A 26,178-nucleotide genomic window follows, 5' to 3' on the forward strand; every position below is an offset into this window, starting at 1 on the left:
AGCGTCTTAAGTTCTGAAATGCCTTGTCTGAAGAAGTTAATTCTGCCTGACTGCACTGTCCAGATCAGAACTGAGTCTTTGGTATTGGCTTTATTATCCAGGTTTAGCACCTGATATTTATTTATCTGATGGGATCATTACGCATTTTGCAGTTCAGATAAATCTCTCTGGCAGGGAGCAGTGTCCTGCACTTGTGCATGTGTGTAGCTGCACAAATAAAAGCCTTCAGATGCTCCTTCTGTTAAACTTGCACGTTGTAGATCACCGCTCAGCAAGAGGAGCTCTTGTTTCTGGAGGAACAGTTAAAGCAAAGAAGAGAAGAGCTCCATGTCCTTCAAGACTCTATTGCTCAAAAGAAAGGTGACCTCAAAGAAGCTCTTCAAGATGGAGAGACTGAAGTAAATGAAAAACTACGCCAAATGAGGGTAACTTCCAAATGAGTTTTCAATTTGCTTATCTCTCGCCGCAGTGAAAGAATAAAGTACCAAAAACATCTCATAAAGTTTCCACAAAATCGGTTTTGCTTTCTGTGACCTCCCAAAACCCACTGAAAAATAGAACAAGCAAGTTTCCAGTTGTGTGACTGAGAGCTTGGTCCAGGTGTGCAAATCAGAAGTGGAACTGCCCAGTTCCAGTAATACTTAGAGAGCTGGCCCCTTGAACTAAAGTACATTGAATAGAAGTCTCTGAATGACTTAGTGTTGCAGGGACAAGCGGCTGCTGCAGCAGATCGGTCTGATCAGCAAAGCCTGGCCTAGGTCAGCTCTGTCTGCATCCCCATTTACTCAGAAAGGATCCTGTACTTCCTTTCTTTCTGAAATAAAAACAAAATATCGAGGTTAGTTGTATTTTATGGGAGCTTCTTGTCTGACTTTCTGTTTTAAGGCCTACCTGTTGTTCACTTGACAGTGTTTTTGTTCAGAATTTGCAAGGTTACTACTCTAAATTGTCAACAAGCAAGACTTTAACCTAAATACTACATTTTTTTGTTTGTTTACACCATTAACTGTAACTATAAACTCTGGAATTAAATTGACCGGAACATTGACAGACTTTTAAAATTTTATCAATATTTAGAACTTATATTTAAAGAAAAGCTTTATTTAAAAAGGCAAATACTGGCATTCCTTGTAATGCTGGTGCATTTGCACAGGAAATAAAACTACTTCTGGAAGAGCTTCTTGTTGAGAGGAAGAAACTGGATGTGCAGATTGATGAGAAAAGAGCCCAGCTTGCGTTCGTAAAGGAGGATATTGGAAAAGAGGAAGAAAATCTTCAGGGAATCCTTGGGCAAATTACCAAGCACAAGATAGGTATGGGCCTGGCTTCACTAGACAGTATTTGTTGTGGATTGGAAAGAAATACACTCTGAGCGCTTAATTGTACATCCCTGCAGCATTCGGTTCCTCCCTCCTTTTCAAACACTGTGAGCGACTGCGGAGAAGAGTTCTCTGTGATTCTTGTGGTTCATACAGAGCTGACAAACACCCGTGTAATAACCTTGGATTTCTTTCATCTCACTAGAACTGAAACACGTTCTGGAAATGCTGGAGCTTGAAAATAATGAACTTCAAGGTTTGAAACTACAACATGACCAAAAGGTCAACGAGCTCCAAAAGACTCAGGCTGCAGTTCTGGAAGTAAGTGCTGCTTCTGTAGCTAACTGCGTGTTCTGTGGTTCCAGGAAATCTGACACAGAAGCAGATCCTACCTGCTGCTTGCTTTTAGAAGCATTTACCTCCTCTCTCCGTACCTTTTTGTGGAGGACAGGGAAAAGAAGTGACTAGTCGATATCCTTGGTACCACGCGTACAGTGGTCACCTTCCTATCTCACCCGAGCATCTCGCAGCCCTTAAAGTGGCAATTTATGGATGGGGGGAAAATAGCGATTAAACTATGATGGAACAAGGGATTGCACCCCTGTCTTCCAGTCCTCGTGCTCATGTTTGTCATAAACACACTCACATTTATCTGGCGCTTGAAGCAGTTGTTGCTGTTCTAACGCTGTAGTTACAGAGGGCACTCCAGTTGGCCTGTGAACGAAAGGGGCTTCATCTGCTGCAGCTAAAGGTGTTAATAACTTGTTCTACTTCTTGACCGTATAAATGTGGTGTTCACAATCCCTTCTTCTGTAGGAGAAGTTAAAATTGGAGAATATTCAAAGGTTATTTCAGTGCCAGCAAGGGGAAGTAGACTGGCAGGAACAACTGCTGGAGAAAGACCGTCAGGAGAACGAACATCTGGTGTCTCGAATGCGCACTCTGCAAAGCAACATTGAGTCTTTGAATAAGGAAAAGGAAAAGCTTGAAGAAGATTGTCAGAGTTTGGAAAAGAAGTTGTCACAATCCAGAAGGTGGGGCAGAATATTTTTTCTGCAAAGATCAGAAGTGATGGGGAGCGCCTTGAATGTCTGCTTATCACAATTAAAAATTTAGCTATGACTTTGAGGTGCCTGATTATACAGAATATGCTGTTTCTTATATCCCGTGGAGGTTTTATTTTAAGCATGTCTGAGCAGACTCAGGGAAAATATTCAGCACTGGAGTGGATGAATGCAACAGCATTTGTTGTATCACAGCAATGCAATGAGAAATGTTATGAAAAGCAAACTGTTAAGTGTTGGAACAGGTGGGTTGTCCTGCTCCCATGGCTGCTGGTGGCATCTCCTGGGGCTGAGAGAACTTCTGACATGCAGCTGGTTTTTAGAGTCCTCACCAAGTACTTCCAACAATCCGAGAACATGTATTTGCATTTTACAGAGACTTAACTGCTACTGAAGAAAGCAGCAGAACTGCATTGTCCAATGTGGAAAAAATGGAACTGGATGCTAAAAACCTGCAGCAGGAGGTGGATCTGCTGAACAAACAAAAAAAATCACTGAATGGAGACATCATTGTGGTACAGAGGGATCTTCAAGGTAAAGATCCGGTTTTGCTTTTAAGCTATAATGCATTTTCAGAGAAACTGTGTTAAAAGAGACACTGTAACTGTACTGTATGATATTAAATATCTAACATGCTCAAATATCTGCAGGCAGAAAGTATTTAACATGTCAAAAAGACAGAAATTTTAGAAGCTGTTTTTCTGTGTATTAATTTATGAAAAGAGATGGTTTATTTGTAGTGGTATTTCAAATTGCTGATTGAAAAATCTGTTGCCAAATATTTTTCTAGGAAAAAAGGAAGAACTAGAAGCACTGAAAGGAGAGTTAAATGATTCCAGGCAACAGCTTCAGCGGGTAGAACAGGTTAGTTCTGGTGAACTCTGCACCGATTTCCACACAGTGACAGACGGGAGCTGCTTCTCCCAGCTGAGGGTCCATCCCCTGTTTGTCACCAGGCCCAGAATGAGCCCCTGGTGAACAAGGGCTCGTTTAGGGCCTCGTTTTGCTGAGTCGGAGTCCGATGGGCGGCAGCGGGTACCTAACGAATGAGACTCTGGTTTGGTGTTTTCTCTTTAAGTTGTTTAGTTCGTTTTGTGTCTATTACATTTTTTGCTTGATTTTGAGGTGGTTTTTTTCTAGAAAACAATCCAGATACAGAAGCAAAATCACCCTGGTTTATCGTTTTTTAGAAAGAAGATATGGTTTTTAGTTTTGTTTGTTTAAAAAAAAATAAAAAAGGGCAGCAAAGCAGCATCTTGTAGCTTTTTAGCTGGTGGTTCCTATTGTGTGAAGTCACTCAGTGGCTGGTTTCAGTGGAAGGTGCTGTTCAGTGTGATGAGGGGCGATCAGCTGTGGTTTTGCAAATGCAAACGTCTCAGCCAGACCGCTGTTCATCTTACCAGCTGCTTACGTCGCTTGCTTTTGTTTTGTATTGCAGGATTTGAAAAATACTACGAAGCATCAGGACGAGTTGCTTAGAGAGCAGGCAACTCTGAAAGAAGACATCCTGGAGTGTCTAAGGAAACGGAAAGATTGCCAAGAGAGACAGAAAAAGAGGGAGAACCAACTGCAGCAGCTGCAGAAGGAGCTGGAGGAGAAAGCAGCAGAACTGGCCACGCAGGAGGCGGTAACGAGCCACTCGCTTTCACCCGCCCGCGGAAAATAGCGCGGGCCAAAAAGCTTTGGGTGCTAGTTTATAAATACTATACCAGTGCTTTAAGAAACATGAAACCTCATTTTTGAGAATTAGCTTCGATATTCAGTTCTGTTTTAGTGAAAACTGGTGTGTCACCCCAAAGGGCCGGGTGCTCCTTCCTCGCAGGGGCATTTTACACGAACTGGGAATGAAAGTGCTGTAAGATCAGCACTGAGAGGCTGCGCCACAGTGGTGGATCTCATTGTAAAATGAACTTAGGTTGGCTGAGCATCTCAACAAAGTGTTAACCAAAAGAAAAACTGAGGGAGCTGTACTGAAAATAAGAGAGGCAAGAAAAATTGGTACTTTTTTTGGCAGTAGGGAGTATCAGACTACGGTTCTTTCCAGTTCATGTTGCTTTATCTTCTGAAATGTCTTTTGGAGATGGTATCTGTTCTCATCCAGTTGGTAGTAGTTAAAGCTTCAAGTGGCGCATTTTTTGGCAGATTCTTCATCGCCTCAAGCAAAATTCAGAGCGTGAAGGAAAAAAACTGGAAGAGTGCACGGCTAAAGTGAAAGATCAGAAAATGCTGTTGGAAAAGGAACTGGCAGATCAACAAAAGAAGCTGGAGCAGGCGATGGCCAAAGGGAGGCTGGGGGAGGAGAACCTCAGGAGGCTGGAAAAGGAGGAGTCCCGATGCGCAGCGCTTGAAGAAACCGTCAGAAAAAGCAGTAAGATTCATTGCACGAATAAATTGCTACCGTCTGTGTGTTCTAAGTCTAGTGAAGCCAACAAATATTTCTGTTAATCTCGTTTGGTTTCTCAAGCAGCACGGGGATTGACTCTCAAACCCAAAATTGACTTGCTGAAGTCAACTGGTGTCCGTCCCCTCTCACCTTGTGCCTGTGTTTTTACAAACCATTGCTCAGCAGATTAATGTTTGAAAAATACCTAATGTGTATGAAATACGCTGAGATACTCAAGCTTCTGCTAATCAGGTTTGTTTTTTTAAAAATGTTAATTACAGAGCATCAGCTCTCTGAAAAAGAATTGCAATTACAACAAAAAACCAGAGAAATACAGTCTCTTCAAAAAGAACTGGAAGACTCCAGGTCTGAGCTCAACCGTGTCCAGGATCAGATGGCATCCGAGAAGAAAAAAGCAGAAAAACAAATCTTGAGGCTGAAAGAAGCAATGAAAATGCAAAAGATGCAGCTTGAAAGAAAACTTCGTGTAAGTCCTGGCTGAGGGGAGAACGGCTGGGGATTTGGGTTAAAGAGCAAAGTGCCAGGACAGCCCTTTTTATTGTAGGGGGAACAAAATAATGCATCAACTTCATGGCTGGACTGAACTTGAGGCAACCAGACTCTGGTATTTCCAGCTTGTGCTCTAGTTACTCCTGTTTAATGCTGTTTCTGCCTTCTAACTTGAAGAACTGGTGTTATGTGGGTTCTCGGTTGATTTTGCTACAGTGGATGCTCACAGTAAAAAGCAAATCTTCCTGCATTTTCCTAGGAACAAAAGCATGAAAACACCTGTTTGCAGAGTGATGTAGCGACTGTCGAACAAGTAGCACACGACAACCGTGAACGAGCCAAGCGCCTCAGCCGGGGCCTGGGGCAGATGCAGCGGGACTGCGCGGATCTGCAGAGCCCGGTACGACCGCGGGGCGAGCACGGCGGCGGTTCAGGGAAAGCTTTGTCTTTCACACAAGTTGATATTGTTTTGGTTTTGAATTTCCTCCAGTGCGCTGTATCACAGTTAGAAATAGACCTACTTAAAATTGCCGTGTGATTTTTCCCAAATCTGGGAGAAGTTAAGCTTTGGTAACAATTGGCAGGATCAAGCAGCTCAGTAATCCTGGTTTAAAAATGAACGAAGCCGCTCCAGCCAGCGGCGACGTGCGGAGTTTTCGGTGCAGGGCTGCCCGGCTCCGGAGCAGGGCCGGGTTGTTGGGATCCCAAAGGCCGTGGCAGAGCGGCACAACCCTGTGGAGCACGGCAGGCGCTGCTTAGGCCAGCTCAGATGGATCAACCTCTTAAACAAGCAGGTTTAAGTTACCAAGTGGTGTCCTGGTAACTGTAGGTGCCTCTGTTACTATCCTGGGGCTTCACAGGCCAAGTTACTGTCAGAATTAGGGCTCAGCAGTTTTGTGATTCCTGATTGCAATAGTTGAAGTGCCGACACTACAGAAATAAGCCTTGTTCAGTTACACAGGAGAATCCCTCTGGATTGACGCATTTGTAACGTGACAGCAAAATAGTGAGACTGTTCTCTGATGTAGGTTAAAACTGAAAGCCTGGAAAAGACACAAAGGGAAATGGAGAGCGCAGCAACGTTGCTTAAACTGGAGGTTGAAGATGGAATTAGGAAAGGCTTTGGATCTTCAAGCCCATCTTCTCTGGAACCACTGGAAGATTTGGAAGCCTGTTCTGAGGCAGAGGGCGATCTGCAGGGTGAACCTGCTGACCCGGAGGAGATGGGTCTGTTTGCTGCTGCTGACAAAAGATTCGTCCCAGTGGAAGAAAAGTTGAATTTTTCCAAAGTCTTCTTAATGGTAAAACACTTTCAAACAGCAGCTGTTCCTCGCACTACAGCCGAGCACGTTGGCGTTTGTCCCTTTAGCTCTAATGCTCCGTTCCTGAATGTGCTTTTGTTTCCAGAAGGATGAGCAGTGGCGTGGAGAGGCTCTCCGAGAAAAACTGCAGCATCAGGAAGATCGGCTGAAGGTGACACATCTCCCCCTGTCACACTCGTGTCCCTCTGAAAAGGAATGTGAACCACCCGGAGCCTGGGGGATCCTCCAGCTCCGCGTGTCCACTCTGGACATCACGAGGAGCTACAGCCTCCCGGGGTGGGAGCAGTGAAAGCCTCGCGCTGCAGGCTCTTATCAAGCTGAATCATTTTAATTAGCAGTTAATTAGATTTTTGAGTATTCCAACAAGATTCCCACACTGACATCATCCTGTGGTATATTAGCAACGTGACCAGTTACAGTTCAGGAGCTCCCGCAATCATTTTCAGTACAGGTGTGGCCAGGTTGAGTGAGCGCGTATCTGCTGTTCTCTCTTCAAGCAGTTCATGATAAAGGCCACAAAAATGGAGCTTCTTGCTGACGTGGGGGGAGGCGAACTATTAAAAAATAATTCACAAACCCATTGCCATTGGCTTGTGGTTTGAGACTCTTCAGTCAGGCCCTCAGGGATGTGATGTTAAGTCATCAGACTTTATAAATATGGTCTTGAAAACTGCACGGCCTGGCTCTGACTGGAGCTCCCGCTGTGTTCAGGCGCAGCTCCGGCAGGTCATGTCCAAGCAGGTGGACGTGCTGCTGCGCGGGAAGCGGCAGACGCAGGGCAGCCTGCACAGCCTGCAGCGGCAGCTGGATGCACTGGACCAGCTGGTCAGCAGCGCCTCTTCAGATTCACCGGTTCTGCCCCAAAGCTCAAGTCTGGTCTCTCTTCACGATGCCTTGAATTTAACAGAACCACAGGTAATACTCTGCTGGGTACAGGAATTCTGGTTTGGGTTTGTTTTTAATGATTTTTTCGGTGGCAGTCTGTTGCAGCCATGTGCTCACCATCCTGGAGGCACCGCAGGGGTTTGCTGCAGGTGGGGTGACCGTGCTGGACACCAGGTTACTCTGGCAGCAGCCAACTGCTTTGGAAAGGGGCTGTTTTTCCAAAAGCTGTTACTTTTACTGGGATTTTTTTTCTAGACCACTCTGACAAGACTTGCCCACTTCCCCAGCCGCCCAGCAGGTTTTTCCGTGGTGTCTCCGACGCTGCATTCCTGCTCACGAGGAGTTTCTCAGTAAAGTCCAGAGGTGAGACCTGACCTCAGCCTAGTCCAGCCTTAGGCCAGGCCTGGAGGTGGAGGCACATGGGGGCGGTTGCCCAGGGGCTGTTGTCTCTTCCCCGGAGAAGGGCTCCTGGGGTTGAGGTCCTGCCACCTCATCCTGGTTTGGCTCTTTTGGGTATTTTCAAACCAGTTGTTGGTGAGAGCTGCCTGTAAACTCTCCTGTGATGGGGAGAAGTTGCCACCATGTTGATAAACGTTAAGCCACTGCCATCCTTCATCTTTCAGTACTGCTTTTCTGGTTTTAATAAATTTACATACAGCCTTGCATCTGAATTCCAGTTACAGCTGGTTACAGTACTGGCCTGGTGCCTAATTGTTCTTTTGTCATGATTTAAGTTAAAAATACTTTACTTCAGGAGCTGCCATACGTTGGAAGAAAAGCTTCAAGCACAGCTACAGCTGCTCCTGGGCCAGTGCCAGCGCAGAGATGTCAGCTGGAAATGTTGCCTATGCAGTGCAGCAGCTGAACCGCTTCATGTGGGGCTGAGCCGCTTCCTCGAGGCACCGCCAGCCCTGCGTGCATGGCCCCTCATGGGCCATCAGTTCCCACCTTCCCAGCCTCTACCTCAGGATTTACAGCAGCCTTCTCTGAAAAGGGGCTTTGCCACCCCCGGCCAAGAGCTGCCTGCGGTACTGTGAAACGTTTGTAGGACTGAACAACTGCGCTTTATGTATATAAGTTTTTTTTAAAAAAGTATTTTAAATGTGGATTGAAATCTGTGTGCAGAACAACTCCTACTTGAGTGGTGTTTGTCCATTTCCACTTTAAAGAAAACTTGGACCAAGGCCAGAGTTGTCCATTTACCTGTTGGCAAATGCATGGATGTTTTAAATTTAATTATTTTTGAGTACTTCTTTAAAATAAACTTCCCTGACTGATGCTTGCCTTGGTCCATGGGTGGCTGGCTCTTTTGTTTGGGGTGGGTTGTTTTTATCTGTTTTTTTTTTGTTTCTGAAGTACATGGCAGTTCCAAGCAAATTGCTCTAATTGGTAGTGGAAAAAACACTTTACAAGGTTTTTTCCCACTTAAGGTCTATCTTAAAGGTTAAACGCAAGCAACTGAAGCACAAATACCATCACTACATGGAATTCTTACCTCAGCTTGGGTCATGCTCACATTCCTCTTGCAGTTTAATGAGAAGTTTTTCTCAAGAACAAACACCACAAGCCACTGCAGTTTATCTAGATACAGGTACTTTATTTACAAATATTTAGATTAATAGCATTGTTACATCAAATGAGGAGTACAGCAGTCCAAACCCTTTCTGTGACAGAAACAAGACCTACTGTGAGTTACTGGGGAATACAGGTATTGCACCTCAACAAGCTGTAGTCACTGGGCAGTGACATCGCGCAGCAGCAGGTCCTGGTCCCTGGGCAAAGCCCTGGTGGTGCAGCCTCGGTTTAAGCAGGATGCATTAGCTACAGATCTCAAACATACCCATCTACTTAAGAATATTAGTTAAAAAAAGGACTAACCAGACAAAACAAAGGGACAGTGCACAAGTTACCCAAATCCTATTGTCTGCACATTCCAGTTTTGGCTTTTATTTAACATTGACTGTACAATACTCCGGTACCACTGTTTACTTACAAGTCTGAACGTTGTATTGTTTTAGTGTCTAGAGAGGGATTTTAAGACTACTTTGTATTTTAAACACTGCAGTAAGACTAAAGTTGGACATTTGATCATGGTTAAGCACTTACCCCTTCCATTTTTACCCCCCAGTGATGTTTTAAGTGAAGCTCGGGGTGAGGTCCAGCAGCACTGCACAGACACATTCCTGCCCGACACCACCGCAAACCCCCGGGTGGTTCAGTGACACTCACACGCGCACGGTCACCACCCAAAATGTGCCCTTCATACATGACAGGTTGTGTCACCCATGAAGGGTGTACTCGAGGGCTTGACGAAAAAGCCCATCTTAAAAAAAACCTCCACGTGGGACTGTTAAAAAATACAACGGTAGTTAAAAATCCCTAGAGAGCACACGCCTCGTTCAACTGTCTGGTTCAGCTTCTGACCATCCCAAAAGGTATAAAAGCGCGAGATGTGCAAGAGCACCAGCCTTTGTATATGGCGCAAGGCAGGTGATGAAGCCCAATAACGCAAAACGCTTACCGAAGAGAAAAGCGGGTTAGCACACTGCTGATTGCACAGAACAGGTTAATCAAACGGCACCGCTCGAGCCCGGCGCGAGATGAGAGACAGACCTTCCACTAGTGTTAAATCCTGCAGCGGGACCAGCGTCCCCAGCACAACGGCCACTCCAGGAGCTGAGCCGGTGTTAGGGACCCGCGGGCGGCGGTTCTGCGCTCCCGGGGCACCGCGGGCACACACGGCTCACACTGTACAACTGGGGGTTTCTTACATACTGTTCTAATGCCAGTAATCATTTTCTTCATTAAAATCATATACACAGGATGTATTTAACTGTTAGCTCAGTTCCTTCAAATTTTATACATATTTACGTTCTGTTAACAAATGTAAAGGATAAAAGTGGCGAAAAAATGACGTAAAGCTATGAGCACAAGAAGGAATGGATTGTTTCCCTGTTTAAGTTGTACGTCCTGCGCCAGCCCCCCCAACCCCAACACACACCACAGGGAATTCCTTCAACAAAAGCACATTGTTACAGCGCCCCTCGCTACCATTGGAAATCATTTCACAGCAAAAACTTATCCTGTACTATGGACAGCTCTAAACAGTTAGAGGTGGGGAAGAAAGGCCAAAGAACCATAAAATTAAACCGTACAAGACAAAGCCCTGCGAAAGTGTAAAATCATGAGTCCAGCGTCAGTGCTCAGTTTAAATTATGTATCTGTGACACTATCACAAGGACAATCAAGGAAAAAAAAACTTCTAGATTTACCATGCAGGAGAGGTTTTATTACTCTACTTGCCTTTGATAACCTGATTACACCTAAAGTTGTTTAGCAGTTTAGTACTGTGTTAAACTTGTCTCAGAGTTTTAATTAAACCCAATAAGATGTACAGAAGACAGGGAAGCAGCCAAAAGCGCCGCCTCCAGCAGACAGAGGTGAAAGGTCGGAAATGGAGCCATGGAACAGAGGTCACTAGCAGCCGCAGCCTTCTCTCTGGGGCTGGGGTTCACTGGTTAGTCGCCCCCCCTGCGGAGCTGAGGGTTTGTGCTGTACGCCCGACTCTGCGGCGTTCAGATCCAGGCTTCCGTCTTGAATGTTCTGGTAGATTTTCTTGGCAGCCTCCAGGAATGCGTCCTCAACGTTCTCTCCGCTGGGAAGAGAGCAGCAGGAGTTACTCAGGGTACAGGGCGGCAAAGCAGCGGAGGCAGCTGCCCAGACACCCTGCCTGCATGGGACAGCCCACCAAGGCAAAGCGGTTGCTGCCCTGTCCTCTTACACACCAGAAGAACTTTGAAGTACTTAGAGGAGACACACCACAGTTTGATAACGTGTCCTTGGGACAGCCTTTGATAGGGCAACTCGCTCCCTGATCAGTAAACCTCTCAGGACTAGCCAGGAATACAAAACACACGCAAAACCAAGAGTAGCAAAAATAAGCGAAGGCGTTGAGCTACATGCACAGCGCCGTTTTGAAAGAGGCTAAAATAGAGGGGAGCTACTGTTAGTCGAAACGTTGTGCTGTGCCAGGGTCCCCGCTGAGCACAGCTGCGGTGCAGCGACTCCTCGCTTGCTGCTTACTTCAGCCCTGGCTGACAGCTCCAAACAGCCCACAGAACACACGGCTAACTGGGAACGCGCTTACCCACACACACTCGACACTCAAGTGACGTCTAAAAAACAAATTGCTTCATCGGAATTCATTCAAAAAGTCTTTGCCTGAAATGTAGCGAGGTCTAATTTCTAAGTCATCCTCAAGTCAAAGCTGACAGGATAGAAACCGCTAAAAATATCCTTTAAGAGAACTCAAAAATCATGTTGGGGGTTTTTCTACCCGAACCCTGTGGCTGTACTTAGTCATAAGCAATACTTTCCTCTCAAACACATCACATCCGAATCATTACTCTAACATAGTAACTTACGTTTTTGCACTTGCTTCAAGGAACAATAAACCTGTTCAGAAACAGAGGTTGAACAGTCAATGCACAATACACTTCAAATAGCCACGTCAGTCACATTATGACCTTCAAATTACATGCAAGGCACTATTTTAGTAGTAAACACTATTTTATGACTAAGTTAAGGCATCAATACACAAGCTGATTTCTAGAACTAAGCACAGTTAAGAGTTAAGCCAGACTGAGGCACAGCAGAAGTCTGTACATATAATTACATTACTTCAGAAGTGTAAGCTTGCAGCTATCAATGCTGAGGATGCATTTTAACGTAACTACCTTGTAGGAAATGTAACAGTTCAAGAGAAAAAACACACCATTTTCTTCAGCAAATTGTTTGGCTTCTTCATATGTAACATCCCTCTGTGCTTCCAGATCTGCTTTATTTCCTATGAGGATTATCACCTAGTTCAGAAGAAAGAAAATTAGTCTGGGAAAAAGCCTATTAGCTTTTTCACTACTACTCTCGTTATTAATAAGAGGAAAATAAAAAGGAAATAAGCAGAATAGTTTAACTACAAAGCCCATGCATCTTCAGTGCCCCCTCTGTAAAGTTGGGATCAGCATCTCCAGCCATCCCCTTCCGATGCTTTAGGCTGTTCTCACGAGACGAGGTCCTGAAAAGCAGTAGTTCTACTCTTTATTCATGAAAGTCGTATTCAGAACCACTTCTTGTATTTGCTTAATCATCCGCTAATCCAGCCAGAATCTTTAAGTTTTCTTTCATCATGGCAAAGAGTCTTCCCATGGTGCTAAAGTATTTTAGGTGCATTCAGAAAAAGACTGAAAGACAACAGTTCTGTGGTCAAAGAGACACAGCCAAACCTCCTTCCCCACCCCTCCAGAAGACCTGGTCAGCTTTTGCTGGAGATCCAAGTTATTTTCCATTCTAAGATGGGCCAGAGTTCACCTCATTACTACCACAAAACAAGTAGTAATGCCAAAAATTAAGGTTTGTCCAGAGTTAATCACGATTTTGTCTCCCAGTGCTGAAAAAGGCCCCTGAAAGGTGAGCAGCACAACAAGACTTTAGAAGAAGCCTCTGCTCTCCCGCACAGGAACCTGCACTTGTGCTCCAGTTCTAGTATGGGAAGAGAGTCACTGGTGTGACGCAAAATGGGGCCATCAGGACAACTGAGAGGTGAGTAGTTGAGAAAACACGGGCAGCTTGTTAGAGGGAACAGCACTACCGCTGCAGATGCCTTGGCCTACGCCTTCCACCTCCTCCTCAGAGACTAGCGACCTTGCTTTCAAGCTAAATGAAGTCCAACTTACAGTATTTGGATTGGTGAGGTTCCTTGCATCTGTCAGCCAGCTGCTTAAGTGATTATATGTACTTCTTCTGCAAAGAATCAAGCGAGTACAGTTTTAGCCATGGTAGTTTTTAAAATAAGTAAAGTGCCAACAGCACAGCCAGCAGCCACTAAACACACTGACACCCATCACCCCTGTTCTTCTCCCCAACCTCAAGAAATACAAAACAGCAGCACCTTCTTTATACTCAGACCAAGGCTTCAACAAGTCAACTTTAAATCCTGAGAGCAATTCTTACACCACAGGTAGGAAGCCAGACCAATTCACACTTCCAGTATGCGGTAGCTTTACTGTCTTTACAAGGATAATATTTGTATTGTTTCATTTGGAACACATTAAAGGATTTCCTGTCAAATACAGAACACTTGACAGCACAACAGCAGTTCAGTAACAAACAGGACAAAAGATTGTTTATGTTTTACTCAAGAGTAAAGCAAACAGGATATATATCTATATATGCAGAAAGAAAAAAAAAAAAAAGAGGTGCTTAAAGAACATCAAGAACATCCCCAGAGGAAGACTGGAGATATGCGAAAGCATAAGTATGTCGGGTTGCACATTGATTAATTATTCTTTTAGCAGCATCTTCAATTTTCACAGCTTCTGTGCGGTCTCCTGTTGTTGGAGGAGCAGCCCGTGCAGAGCCCCAGCAGCCGGACCTCCCCAGCGCTCTGGTCTATCCAGAGCCCGTTACACACATGTCCACAGCCCACTGCAGCAGAGGGAATACCCTGCCCCGCGCCCACGCTGAGAACATCCCTGCCAGGTGAGCAGCAGCACCCACTGCCTCCCAGGAACACAAGAATCCATGTACTGAAGAGTAGATTTTAAGGGCAAAGCCAGTTCTTTAAACAACTTTAACACAGGCAGTCAAGGCCTGGAACACCAAATCTTCAGTTTTCCGAGAAAAGCAGCTCACATAATTCCTCATGTTTCATTTTCAGCTCTTCAAATACTTGAAGTATTTAGATAAAGAAGCGTGATAAGCATCACACAACAGGATACAAACCCACCCAGCCAGAGACAGAGCCCGTTAAATCTCAGTCAAGGGGACAGACAGGACAGCACGTAAAGGCTGGGTAAAGCACACAGAGCTGCTCCAGTCACCTGCACCCACCTGGTGATGTCGTAGACCATGAGAGCTCCCGCTGCTCCTCTGTAGTAGCTTCGTGTGACAGCCCTGAATCTCTCTTGTCCCGCTGTATCCCAAATCTGTAGTTTAATTTTTTGGCCGCTAACTTCAATTATTCTTGTGCCAAATTCAACACCAATTGTGTGGGGACAGTCTGCCATAACTGTCATGAAAAACAAAACCAAAGATGAAAACTTTCTAGGACAAGGTCTCCTTGCTACTATCGCCAGTTTTCAGTTCTCTTTACTAGACTTTCAGTCTCTAAGCAAGCATTTTTTCGGATACAGTATCCAAACTCTATCACATAACCAGAACTAAAATTATTTCCTGAACTGCTGTTAGTTTTAAAAAGAGGTATAGAAGTCCTTGCCTTCTGATGCATGTATACTGATGGTGTTTGGCCATACATATCAGAAGGTATCAAGTCAGTTGATTCTCAGTCTATCCTTGCAGAAACGGTTAACTATTTTAATGCAGTAGGAAAAGATAACTTTTAGGGAATGACCAAGATACAGTTAAAAGTCTGTAACACAGCTCCAAAAACAAATATCCGAGTTGTTTCAACCAGAGAATAGCATGACTGTCCACAGGAAAACGCCAGGTTCATAAGTAGCTATAAACACAGGAAATCAAAACCAAAAAGGCATCTTTCTAGGTATAATAAGCTCATATTTGAGAAGGACCAAGAAAATACAGAAAGGATGATCACCTATTCAAGCCATGTACAGTTAGTGCCAGGCTTGTGCTGGAGGCATTTGCCATGTTAGTTTGTTCGGTTGTGCTGCTTTGGCTTAACGCTGACAGACTGAGAACAAGACACATCCTCATCCAGACTCAGACTGTATGTGAAGTAGCTTTTAAACAATTGGCTGATACTGGATTTTAATCAAAAGCAACAGTTAAAAAATTCTATTGCTACTAGAAAACAGAAAACTGTAGCTCCTACCCACTTATTACCACATCTGGAGCAGCCACGGTAAAGACCAGCTTTGTATAATAAATACCTACAGACTTATCTACTGAGCTTGAGCTACATGGGACGTCATGCAGATAATAGCTGCTGCAAACTCTAGTGCAACACACAGTAAGAAGAACTGAAGGTAATTCTTAATTAGTCATGGTAGCATACATGAAAAAAATCGTTACAGTTGAGACTGATTGCGGTGAGCCTTAAACACCATCATACAGGGCAGTCCAAGCGTCAGGAGTTACAGCAGCTGCAGAGAATGGCAGCGCTACTTAAGTCTGCAAACAGAGCCAAAGAAAAATGAATCCTTTCTTCTGCTTGAAGTGCTTAAAAGCACTAAAAAACTCCAGCTGCTTGTGTTTAAGCTAAACCAATACTGAAAACATGCAACTTTCAGACAAGAAATTTCACTTTGTCCCACATTAAAATGCCCTACAAAGCTGCAAAAACAGACATGGTCTTCCTGCTCACAGGTAGGACACCGAAGCAGCAGTTTTGCCATTGCTACATCAACATTTTGTTTCTACATCTGCAGGAGTCCAAACGAAAATCTGACCAAGCACAATTCAAACCTATACAGATGGAGACAGACACCACATCAAGCTCATGCATGACGGAAGCAAAAAGGCAGGAAAAAGAGATGAAGCGTACCAGTTAGAGTAAATAGTGTAATTGAAATACTCACACTTCTTTTCTGTAAACTGATGAAGCAAACAGGACTTTCCTACACCCATGTCCCCTGTTACAGAAAGAACAGTTAAGGTTGGCACCACATCATGGTTGCAACAAGCACATTTTCTTCATCCCATACACACAGTAAGTGGTACAGAGACAGTCATTCCTTTCTCAGGTCTAATGGGCAATATTCTATATCTGACTACAGTCCTTAAATTTGGCAACTTTTGTGCTATGGTTTTGGTAACAGGCACAGAGTTGCAAGCAAGGGTGGAGCGGAAAACTCAAAAGAGAAGTCAATCTGTGTTACTGATTTTACAACTGTATTTCACAAGGTTATGAGAAGCAGACCTGTAAGAAAGTGAAATGTAAAATACACCTTTTGAGTGTTTGCCCTGCTCCTGTCTTACTTGCAATTAGGGGTAAGGACATCAAATCCACTGACAACCAACCAGAACACACTAAGAAATCGCTTCACTTCCACTGATCCACTTACACAATGCCAATAGTGAGAAATAGCAAGATAGCAAGATATTTTAAGAACCAGCACAGCAGCCTGACTTACAAACCATTACAATAAGATTGCAGATCACTTACACCTACACAAGATCATTAAGAATTAAACAACTAACAGCAAGACCAGTTCTTCCAGGAGACTAATAAATGCAATCAAGTCCCTGACTCTAAACAGCCAAGGAAGCTGCAGCTAAAAGCAACATCTAAACACAAAATTATAGCCTGACAGAGGTTTATAAGCCTGTCTAAAGCAATGCATTCCAATTATTATAGCACTCGTGTCTTCAACATAGATTCTAAAACCTTTGAGACTAAAGATGCAGAGGCTGTCAAAGCACTATATAGTGAAACTGAATTAACACAACATCCCAGTTGTGGTGATTCCATTAAAGGTTTTCCCATTTCCAACGGATTTTGCAATTTTTCTAATATGAACTTGATTTAGGGAGAAAGGGACCATATAGATGTTTTTAGAACACCCTTTTTTCCTAGTGTTATGCAGAGGGCTAAACATTGTGCTCCTACCAGGGAAGATGACATACATACTTCGGTATTCTTGAACAAGAACAGTCATTTTCAACAGTAACTCATCAATAAAGTGAACTCAGCCCAGGCACTGGTACTCACCCTCACTCCCAGTTCACTTGTCACAGATCACACAGCTCTAATTCTGCAGCACGAAAGGCATCTGCCTCTATATTGTCAGCCGCTAAAGATTTAGAGCAAGTGTGGAGCTGCACGAGGGGCTGAGGCTGGACACGGAACTTCTCAAAGAATCCCCCCTATGGAGCAGGCAGCGCCCAGCAGAGCCCAGCAGCGCATGTGGAGGGGCTGTCACGCACACACACACATCGCCACAAAAAGGTACGTGCCCCGTGGTACTTACCAATAATGATGTACTTAAAGATGTAGGAATAGTTGTAAGGTGCAGTTGCCATTGTGGCACTAAAACAAAAAACAGAACATATCAGAACCGCTACTTGGTCTCCAAACTCAACCCAATTCATCCAATTTAGTTCATACAAGCAAACAAACCCCCTTTCCCCTTCCTCATCCCCCAGCTACCCTTTCATTCACAGTTGAGATTTCTGTGTGCCTCCCCACAGTCACTGAATTTGTGCCGGAGACATTCAGCAAAATTCCCACATCATTTGCTCTGAACCCATCAGTAAGGCCTCTTAGTAGAAACACGCTCCGCATAGTATTGATACTCATTCAATCTTATCCAGAAAGACTTAAAGCTGTTGAAAAGCTCCAGTAGCTTCTGGCTTTGTACAGAGTCACAGAGTGGACCAACGCTCACAAACCAAATAGCTGATACGTAACTCAAAATAAAAATCTGAAGAGGTTTAACAAAACCAGCAGTTTGGAACCTCACACTTTTGAGACTTGCAACAGGAACAAAGGAAACAGTGCAGCTTGCATCAAACAGCTAAGAATTACTTAGAAAAATGCTGTAGTAGCATCAACAGGGGTCTGGACTGCTACATGTCAGGAAAGTGATACAAGCCACAAATCAGATGTTCAGGAAGTTAGTTAACATCTCAGTGGCTTTGTCAGCATAGTAGCATTACAGCAAGGCTTCACTGTTTCTCTTTTTGAAGTCATGGTCAAAATTAGATTGGGGTAGGTATTTCCAATATTGGAGAGTTTTCCTAAGCTTTCCTAGATGTAGGAATTGGAACTGGCTTCAGCTGTGTAAACCTGCAAGGAGTACTAGCTAACTAATACAATACACCAGTTAACCAGGTTCACCTGGTCTATACTGGCCAGATATTGCCAGCTAACACCAAGGATGCAAAATGTCTGCTTTTGTCCCAAGTCTTCCGTTAAATTAGATATAGCGTGATCAGATAAGCAAATGGAAAATTTGTCCTAGGAATTCACCATTCCCTTTCCTGCTCCTGCCTGGCAGCCAGCCAGCCACTAGAAAAACATGGTACTTCTTAAAAAGAACACCGCTTTAGCCTAGGAAGACTTTCATCCAGTCATGTGTCATCCACATGACAAACTAAACCAGTACTGTAAAGATAAAAACATAAGAAAGCTGACAAGTCTGTAACTTTTTCAAAAGCAAAGTGTTGTTTCCTTAACCACAATTAATCCGTAAAAGTGAACTGTAGTCATAAGAAGGTGACTGACAACAAATCCCATTCACAGTGTAGAGCCAACAGCCGTCACTTCACATGGCAGAGGTTTAAAGCAAACGCTCTTATCTAGACCTTGGAGGAGAACAACTCCAGCAGGCAGTGACGGAGGGTTTACCGTGTGCCAGTCACTGCTGTGCACCTCGCTTCTCCTTCACGCTTGGCTCATGATGTGCGAACTCTCAAGTCCTTCTGTCCCAAGCAGTATCCAAAGCATCTACGCTAAGTCCTATATATACACACACACATTGTTCTATTAAACAAAGTTTAATTCAAGATAGTAAACAAAAAATTTTGGACAGTAATTCTTGGATGTGTTGGCAAGACAGAATTCCACACTAAGTGCTGCACAGGCTCCAAGAACAGTAATTTCGATCAATAAAATCTGAGAGGAAACTCTTCCACCGTAGCAGAGGGAAATCTCTTGCAGCCGTCCCACACCACCTGTGGCTTCTCGGTCTCTGGCAAATAGCAGCTCAGTGGACAGACCACTTACTGCTGTACCGGGTAAAAATTCATACCCACGATCAGAAATGTGCTGCCCTTTACCACACAAGCCAGGAACTTTACTGCCTTATTTCCTGGAAGCGGAAGATTCCAGAGTCATAGTATCAGCTTCAATACGTGCACTGGTTATTTTCATTCAACACCAGCAAATAAAGACAAGTAACTGCTCCATACAGAGTTCGAAATTCATGTGTCACTGCGAAAACATCCGATACTTCCAATTTTCTGAACACATCTCCATGCATTATGTTGTTCCTCTTTCCCAGTGCATCCCAATAGTAGTAACATTCAAACTGAGCATCTTCTGATCCAACCCACTTCTTCTTACAGGACACTTGCCACTTGCTTTCCAAGTAAAGCTGGAGGACTGTGTTTGCCACTCAATGTGGTTTGATAGCTGACAAGGTTAAGTACGTCGTACTCCTCCAGTTTAAGTGTAAAAAACCAAATGCTTGGAAAGGTCAATTCATACACAAATACTTCAGGAGAATAGCATGAACTGTACTATTTTCCACAGAAAACAGGTGGGTGCTACAGCCACAATAAAGGTGAAGACACCGAGAGCACTAATATGCATCTACTTTGAAAGATCTAAGGTGCATTCTGAGGATGGCGGGATCTAGTAACTTGCTTTTAAAAAAATTCAGCATTGTAAGCTCCGATATAGGGAAGCACTCAGGTGGCTCTGAAAGCCATCCTGCAGAAAGCCAGGGGACCTCCCTCCCTTCACCACACTGCCTAAGGAATGCTATTAGTTAGTACTCACATACAGAAGTCTCACATTTCTGAGCACGTGACTTTACAATATTGCTGCGTCTAGCAAGTGAGGGGAACATGTCCTGCTATCCAGACTTGTCAGTAGCATCACTGGAAGGTGGAGGAAGACTACTTTAAAAAAAAAAAAGACAAACTAGGAACTCTGTACAGGCTATATCACAAACTGAATGTGAAGTGAGTCTCTAAACTAGAGTCTTTACTGCTAAATATATATCTGTATATTTGACAGACTGTTTTTGCTTGCTAAGATATGTCAATTTTCATTATACTCTTTAACTAGACAAGTCTAACTATGCTGTTTCAATAGAAAAGAAACTGTCACTGCTTTGCAACATATGCATCAAAACCAGCTCCTGCTTCAAAGTGAGAGTTAGAAAAAACCAAATATCTGAGCTTGACAACGTTGTCTGTTAAGAAATGGGTGGGAAGGGAGGACTAACTTCAAGCCACATCTCACTGCTAAAACTTACAGAGACATTAGGCCCTTAACGCAGGCACGAGACACCCCACCGGGCACAGCCTGAAGAAACAGATTATTAATAGCAACACCAATGGAGAAATTGTCCCATACGATGAGTCTAGACCTCCTCTCAAGTTCCAGAGAGCTGCTGAAGAAGTTACTGTGTCTGACAGACATATGTACTGAAAGCTTGCAGAAACACAGATATTAAGTTTAAATACTGAAAAAATAAAGGCACACTTTGGTATTACATTTATTCCAAGGGTCATGTTACAGAAAAGATTCTGAAATACTCCAAATTATTAGTAAAGGTCAGGAATCTTTTTTGGAGAACAGATGACTTCTTAAAAAAAAAAAAATGACCAAGGACATAACAAACCTTTAAACATTCAAATTCAGATAAGGATAAGCAGGGATCCAAACTGTACTGGGATCTTGGAATAAAACCGATATTCCAGAAGGGCTCTGTGCTGAAGAAGAAAAATAAATGCAAACTCAACACAGAAGCCATGTTGAGAATTCAGCCTTAGAAAACTTACCATCTCAGCATTTACTTCAGCTGAAAGAAGGAAGTCTAGACAGGAATAACACACAAGATTCAGCAAATGCAAAACTATGAGCTACATGTTAACGCAAGGGGTTAATATATGTTGACAACAGCAGCCATCTGTAGAATCTGGAGTTCTACCTCCACTTCACAGCTCTCTGCTCCTGACACGTTAATCTTCATAATCCCAGTATTGAGGGGTGGGACTTTGCTCTTGGGAGAGCATGGAGGCCAGAACTGCAGCACTGAGAAAGTTGCACACGGGTACATGCAACTTACCTCCAGACACTGCTGCCATTAGACAGTGGGACATCCAAGTTAACCAACCGTGAATTTACTGTTAAATAAAGTAAAAGAAGTTTAGTCTGGAACTTGGTCGACCTGCCATCCTTCTTCCGGGAAAGTCTGCCAGCTTGGAACAAGTCTGGGCTCCCCGTCAGAGGTAACACGGCCCCAGAGTTTAGAGCATTATTTCAGGATGGCAACTAAGCAGAGGATCATACCTCACTATACGCAGATTTCTACTAGTTTCAAAGCCTGCACAATCAATTTCTGTACTACAGTTAGGACTAGAACTGTTACAGTGAACAGTGTCCCCACAATCCATATTCCATGTAGCAACTTCTCCCTGAGAGGCCTCTCTTTATTAAGAGTTAGAGATAACCCTAATGGGATCCTAGTGGCACCTACATTTCCTCCTCTAATCACCAAGCACTACACAGGGATTCTGACATTCCATTGGAGCTTTATTTCAAGTATCAGCACACATCTGTACAAACCAAGACAAGGTTGTTCCAGGCACATTGCCGCAACATTCTTTATCAGAACAACTGTAAATGTCATATCCCTACCAGCTTTCGCGAGACCCATGCAGTTCCTTCTAGCTCAACTCAAGGACATAGTGAATTTTAACTCCTCACTGGATATCATTTGCATAGAGTAATTTCCCAGCTTTATGCTCAGCATAAGCAGGTGTGCTGGTAGAAGAGACTAGAACTTGCCTGCACAGGTTTTACTAGACCCTGCAGTGGTTAATACCACCAAGTGGCCAACCCACCTCTGCAGACCAGACAGCTCTCAGCTCCAAACTCAGGACTGCCTAATTAGCACAGGTTCTTCTCAAAAACATACCACTCTGCAGCCAGAGCACCACGGTTTAGTTAGACTGGAGCAAGAGGCATTTGGAACCTCATCTGCCATCCAAGTGTTCTTTGGGTCATTCCTCAGGGATATGCAACAGGCAAGGGTCTCACAGTTGAAGTCCAGCTCCCTTCTATAAAAGGCAATATAATCTCATTCCTTGCATAAACTGAAACATCTTTCCAAGAGCTGTTAGTTTTTTCATTTGGAAGAAAATATTAGTTGTGTACAAGGGGAACTGTACACAAGCAATAACAACTATTATTTAGAACAGCTTCTAGATCTCTACACAAAATGAATAGGTAGTTACCCTCCTTCCCAGGGCATCGCCTCCCGTCTCTTCCCTGCGTATTTACTTAGTATTAATCAACAGTGAACACTGAGAAGAGATAAATAAGGGGGGGAAGAACTGGAGAGAAGTAGAATTGTTTCTATTTGTAATTGCACTATTCCCCTAATGAAGACTTTTGTCAAGCACACAAAACACCAGTCTAACTGGTACCTTACTTTAGAAGGCTGCTAGAAATACTGTCTGCAATTGCTTCAATTATGGTCTTCTGTAAAAACCACACCATACTGGAAGGTGATAACAGTTTTCTTATCAATTAATATACCCAAGTGGTAAATTCCCACAAGTCTGTTATCCATACCAAGCTATGATGTCTATTACAATTAAATTTCATTATAGTTCTATGACTTCCACACACCAAGTACACTAAACATATAAACATCTTGCCCTCTATAAGATTGTGGTCCCACAGCCTCCCTGGTCTGTTTGGTTTGCCTGTGAACAGCCCTTTGCTGAGGCCAATCCTGAGGAGTCTCATGAGCGGTCGGTTACCAGCCCAGCACTCTCTCCACATCTCCAACAACATGACCTGTTGCTGCCCAGTTCCCCACTCCCCCTCCAGCTCTCCCAGGGTCAGCCTCTCCAGTTCTCCCCACTTGGACTTCATTAAAGCATCTGATTAGCACATGACAGTAAATTTGGCAGAACAGATCTCTGATCAGACGGCAACCCAGCAAGCTCCTTATGATCTGCTGCTGAAGCTCACTTTGCATTTCCTTATTACTCCCATGTCCAGTTATTCTTCCTCTGAAGGCACACAAGGCCTGCATGCCACTGGGCTCAGACTAACAAGGTTCAGCTGTGCAGAGCCCTGTTTCAAGCTGTTCTTGAAAAAATGCATTTGCTGTACACTTTAACAACGTAAAACACCTTCACTCAGCCAGAGATCTAGCATTTTGAAAGACTTCACGGGCCTTCACTTCTCTTCATAGACAAGAACTTTGACTTCATCTATTTTTAAATCAAGCCTATGTATCATATTATCTTCACCCAGTCGCACACACATTGTGCGCATTATCCCTTCGATGGTTTCACATCCTGCTCCATCAAGTTCCTCCATTTTGTTTCCTAAACTTCCTGCATTTCCAGGCACACCCCTCATCTCTCACGGACCCCACCCTGCGCCAAACGCCCGTACCTGCCCTCAGCACTGACAGCTCCAGTGGCCATTCCCTCAGCCGTAGCTCTTTATCTATTGGTGTACCCTCATTTATCCTATTTTCCTCTTCCTACAGAAGAGTTTAACCTGTGGCACGTCTGTGTTCATCGCAGGAAAACTAAGCTCCAGAGATACCAGATTAGTTTAGGGACAATATATGCAGAAACCAGAAGAGTTTTTTATCAGTCTATCAAACCAGAACAACATGCAACTGTCTGGAGTGGTCACCTTGGAAAACAAGGAGTCACAAACACATTTTAGAACAAAATTAAGTAAGGTCTACCTCCTTCATTGCAAAAAGATGGAGCAAAATGAGAAACGATCATAAGCAGGTTCCAGCAGATGCACAGGAGTAAGCAAGTAATTTTAAAAGATCTATTTACATTTTAAATCTGGGCACCTCCAGTATAACAGGTTTGTTTTCAAACTGTTGTCCTCCACAAGTGCTTTTTTAAAAATATATATATTCGTAAAATGGAAAAGGAAAATAGGAGCTGCTTCTTTCCACTCAGATTTATGACATTTTCAAATCCGTACAAGGGAGCTAGTAATTTCCTTTTTAGTCCACATTAAACTGTGATATTTAGTTATTAAGTCCCCCAGGGCTGATATTTTCTTCCCATTCCTGAGCAATGTCCAAGCACCAGAGGCTCCCCATCCAAACCACGAAAGAAGTGAATCCCAAACCCAGTGCATTCCACACGATAACATCTGGCTACTGAAAAGGTTACACTTCTGACTTGGGGTTTGAAATGATTTAGGATACAGACAACCTGAGTAGATCTTGTTCACAATGGGGCACTTTTACCTCTGTGAATATATGTCATTCAACACAGATCCACTCTGTTTCAGGGGCCAAAAAATCAAAGTCCACATCAAGAAACCTCCAGAGCAACAGAACCGTCTGCCAGAGAGACCCCAACGCACGCAGACACGTTTTCCTGGCTTTACAGCAAGGATAATTCAGTACAATTTGAACTCAAGACAAAGCCATCCACAGATGTCAGAGAAACCTTAAGAGTTTACTGCAAACAGGCAACAGACAACTAGGTGAAAGAGCAGGACTTCATTCTTCAGTTTAGCCTGAATAAGCACTGACAAAACAGAGAACAAGTCTATAATATTTTTGTTGCCTTCTCGACTAGGAAGTGCCATCCCCTCCGCCCTCCTAAGAGCTATTTTTTAGTCCAAGTTCACGACAGCACAGGTCAACTTAAGAATCCACAGCACAGATAACACTGCACGTGGGCCACATACACAGCATAACACACGCATACAGGAAACACCCTACATGCAACTGCAACAATTAATACGGGATATATACATATACACGGCATGAGCACAAGTACTGGACGGTGGCGAGTTCCACACGGGTGTGCGGTGCAGGGGCGGAACGGGAGGCGATGGCGACAACCAGCGCAGCAGCAGCCCCGCTCCTGCCCGGCAGCCTCGCCCCGCTGGGCCCAGCCGCCCCGGCCCCTTCCTGCCGCCGCCGGGGCCGCGGAGGCCGGGCCGAGGCCGGGCCCAGCCCGCACCACCCGCTGCCGGGAGCGCGGCCCCGACCAGGCGCCGGCTCCGGGCGGCAGCAGGAGGAAGCGTCGTCCCCCGGGCCAAGGGGCGGCCGGGACTCAGCCCGTGCCCGCCGGCGAGAGGATCCCGCCGCAGCCGGGCAGCGGCGCGGGGCCTAGTGCTGCAGGCCCGGCCGAGCGGGGGCCGCCCCTCCCCGGCTCCGCCGTACCTGGGCTCGGGGAGCGGGTGGCTGTGCAGCGTGGCTCTGTCGGCGGCAGCCCGGTCCCCCCTGCGGGCACTGCAGCGCTCTGCTTCGGGCTGGGCGACGGCCGGGCCGGTGTCCGCCTGTCCCCGGTGCTCCCTCAGGCTCGGCTCCGCTGGCTCCACTGCGCCCCCATCACCCCCCTTGGCCAAGATGGCGGCGCCCCTCGCACGGGGTTTCCCCGCCCACTCTCGACGGGCGCCGCGGCTGCACAAAGGTGGGCGCGAGAGGCTGCGCCGCAACCAATGGCGGAGGCCGCGCGCCGGCGCCGCCCCGCCTCCCACGCCGGCGTGCGGGGCGGGGCTAGGCGGGGCGGGCAAGCGGCGGGGCGGGGCGGGGCGCACGCCACCTGAGGCGGCGCCTCCTCGGCGGGTGCTCGCGCCTCAGGGCGGCCCGGGGCGGGGGCGCGGGGACGCGGGGGCGCGGGGGCGCGGGGGCGCGGGGGCGCGGGGGCGCGGGGGCGCGGGGGCGCGGGGGCGCGGGGACGCGGGGGCGCGGGGGCGCGGGGAGCAGGCGCGTTAGCGCTGCGGGAAGTGCCGGATTTCCAGCTCTCCGTGCTGGAAAAGTGAAGTGGCCCGCCTGGAAACTGCAGCCCGCCAGAAAATCCTCCTGCCCCTTGGCCTTCCGCGTTCCCGCCTCGTTAGTCACCGCTGTAGCTGCCTCCGAATCGTTACAATTCTCTTCCAATTTCTACTTTTAGATAATCTCCAGAACCGAGAACACTAATAAAGTGTAAATACAAAGACTCCAAGGTGTTTGACACGCTGTCCAGAAGCA

At 45.2% G+C, this 26,178-nt stretch overlaps 2 protein-coding genes across 10 annotated transcripts in view; one reads left to right on the forward strand and one right to left on the reverse strand.

Annotated features, from left to right (window-relative positions):
* Positions 1-8,756, forward strand: part of CNTRL (centriolin) — a 29,461-nt gene extending 20,705 nt beyond the window's left edge. For 6 of the 7 annotated variants that reach the window (XM_065648288.1, XM_065648287.1, XM_065648285.1 and 3 more), the window contains 15 exons: positions 261-425; positions 1,154-1,313; positions 1,525-1,640; positions 2,136-2,353; positions 2,760-2,917; positions 3,174-3,247; positions 3,822-4,010; positions 4,526-4,751; positions 5,048-5,253; positions 5,536-5,676; positions 6,305-6,577; positions 6,684-6,749; positions 7,310-7,513; positions 7,739-7,846; positions 8,238-8,756. In XM_065648288.1, the coding sequence (XP_065504360.1) occupies positions 261-425; positions 1,154-1,313; positions 1,525-1,640; positions 2,136-2,353; positions 2,760-2,917; positions 3,174-3,247; positions 3,822-4,010; positions 4,526-4,751; positions 5,048-5,253; positions 5,536-5,676; positions 6,305-6,577; positions 6,684-6,749; positions 7,310-7,513; positions 7,739-7,837 (2,295 nt within the window). In that variant the 3' untranslated portion in view covers positions 7,838-7,846; positions 8,238-8,756. Of the gene's footprint in view, positions 1-260; positions 426-1,153; positions 1,314-1,524; positions 1,641-2,135; positions 2,354-2,759; positions 2,918-3,173; positions 3,248-3,821; positions 4,011-4,525; positions 4,752-5,047; positions 5,254-5,331; positions 5,392-5,535; positions 5,677-6,304; positions 6,578-6,683; positions 6,750-7,309; positions 7,514-7,738; positions 7,847-8,237 lie in introns of those variants that run through there. The other variant, XM_065648291.1, reaches the window with a different exon arrangement.
* Positions 8,757-9,059: 303 nt separating this feature from the next.
* RAB14 (RAB14, member RAS oncogene family) lies at positions 9,060-25,576 on the reverse strand. Of its 3 annotated transcripts, none has more exons than XM_065648618.1 (9): positions 25,369-25,389; positions 21,262-21,319; positions 17,431-17,489; positions 16,039-16,092; positions 14,372-14,549; positions 13,216-13,282; positions 12,258-12,345; positions 11,908-11,938; positions 9,060-11,138 (listed from the first exon to the last, which is right to left on the reverse strand). In XM_065648618.1, the coding sequence occupies exons 3-9, from the start codon at positions 17,480-17,482 to the stop codon at positions 10,961-10,963; spliced, it is 648 nt and encodes a 215-aa protein (XP_065504690.1). In that variant the 5' UTR covers positions 17,483-17,489; positions 21,262-21,319; positions 25,369-25,389; the 3' UTR covers positions 9,060-10,960. The 3 variants fall into 3 exon arrangements, with proteins under 3 accessions (XP_065504690.1, XP_065504691.1, XP_065504692.1); XM_065648619.1 differs by lacking the exon at positions 25,369-25,389 and adding an exon at positions 20,815-20,905 and having other exon boundaries at positions 21,262-21,316; XM_065648620.1 differs by lacking the exon at positions 21,262-21,319 and having other exon boundaries at positions 25,369-25,576.
* Positions 25,577-26,178: the final 602 nt, after the last annotated feature.

The sequence above is a fragment of the Caloenas nicobarica genome, chromosome 19, assembly GCF_036013445.1.
Source record: "Caloenas nicobarica isolate bCalNic1 chromosome 19, bCalNic1.hap1, whole genome shotgun sequence".
In the NCBI taxonomy this organism is placed as follows: Eukaryota; Metazoa; Chordata; class Aves; order Columbiformes; family Columbidae; genus Caloenas; species Caloenas nicobarica.

What these genes read in the sequence shown, in the direction of transcription:
- RAB14 (XM_065648620.1), bottom strand. Translation starts at nt 17,482, where the DNA reads ATGGCAACTGCACCTTACAACTATTCCTACATCTTTAAGTACATCATT. An exon ending in CTTTAAGTACATCATTATTG is followed by an intron (nt 16,093 to 17,430) that starts GTAAGTACCACG and finishes TTTCTGTAACAG; the next exon opens with GGGACATGGGTGTAGGAAAG. An exon ending in ACAATTTGCTGAAGAAAATG is followed by an intron (nt 11,939 to 12,257) that starts GTGTGTTTTTTC and finishes GTTTCTGAACAG; the next exon opens with GTTTATTGTTCCTTGAAGCA.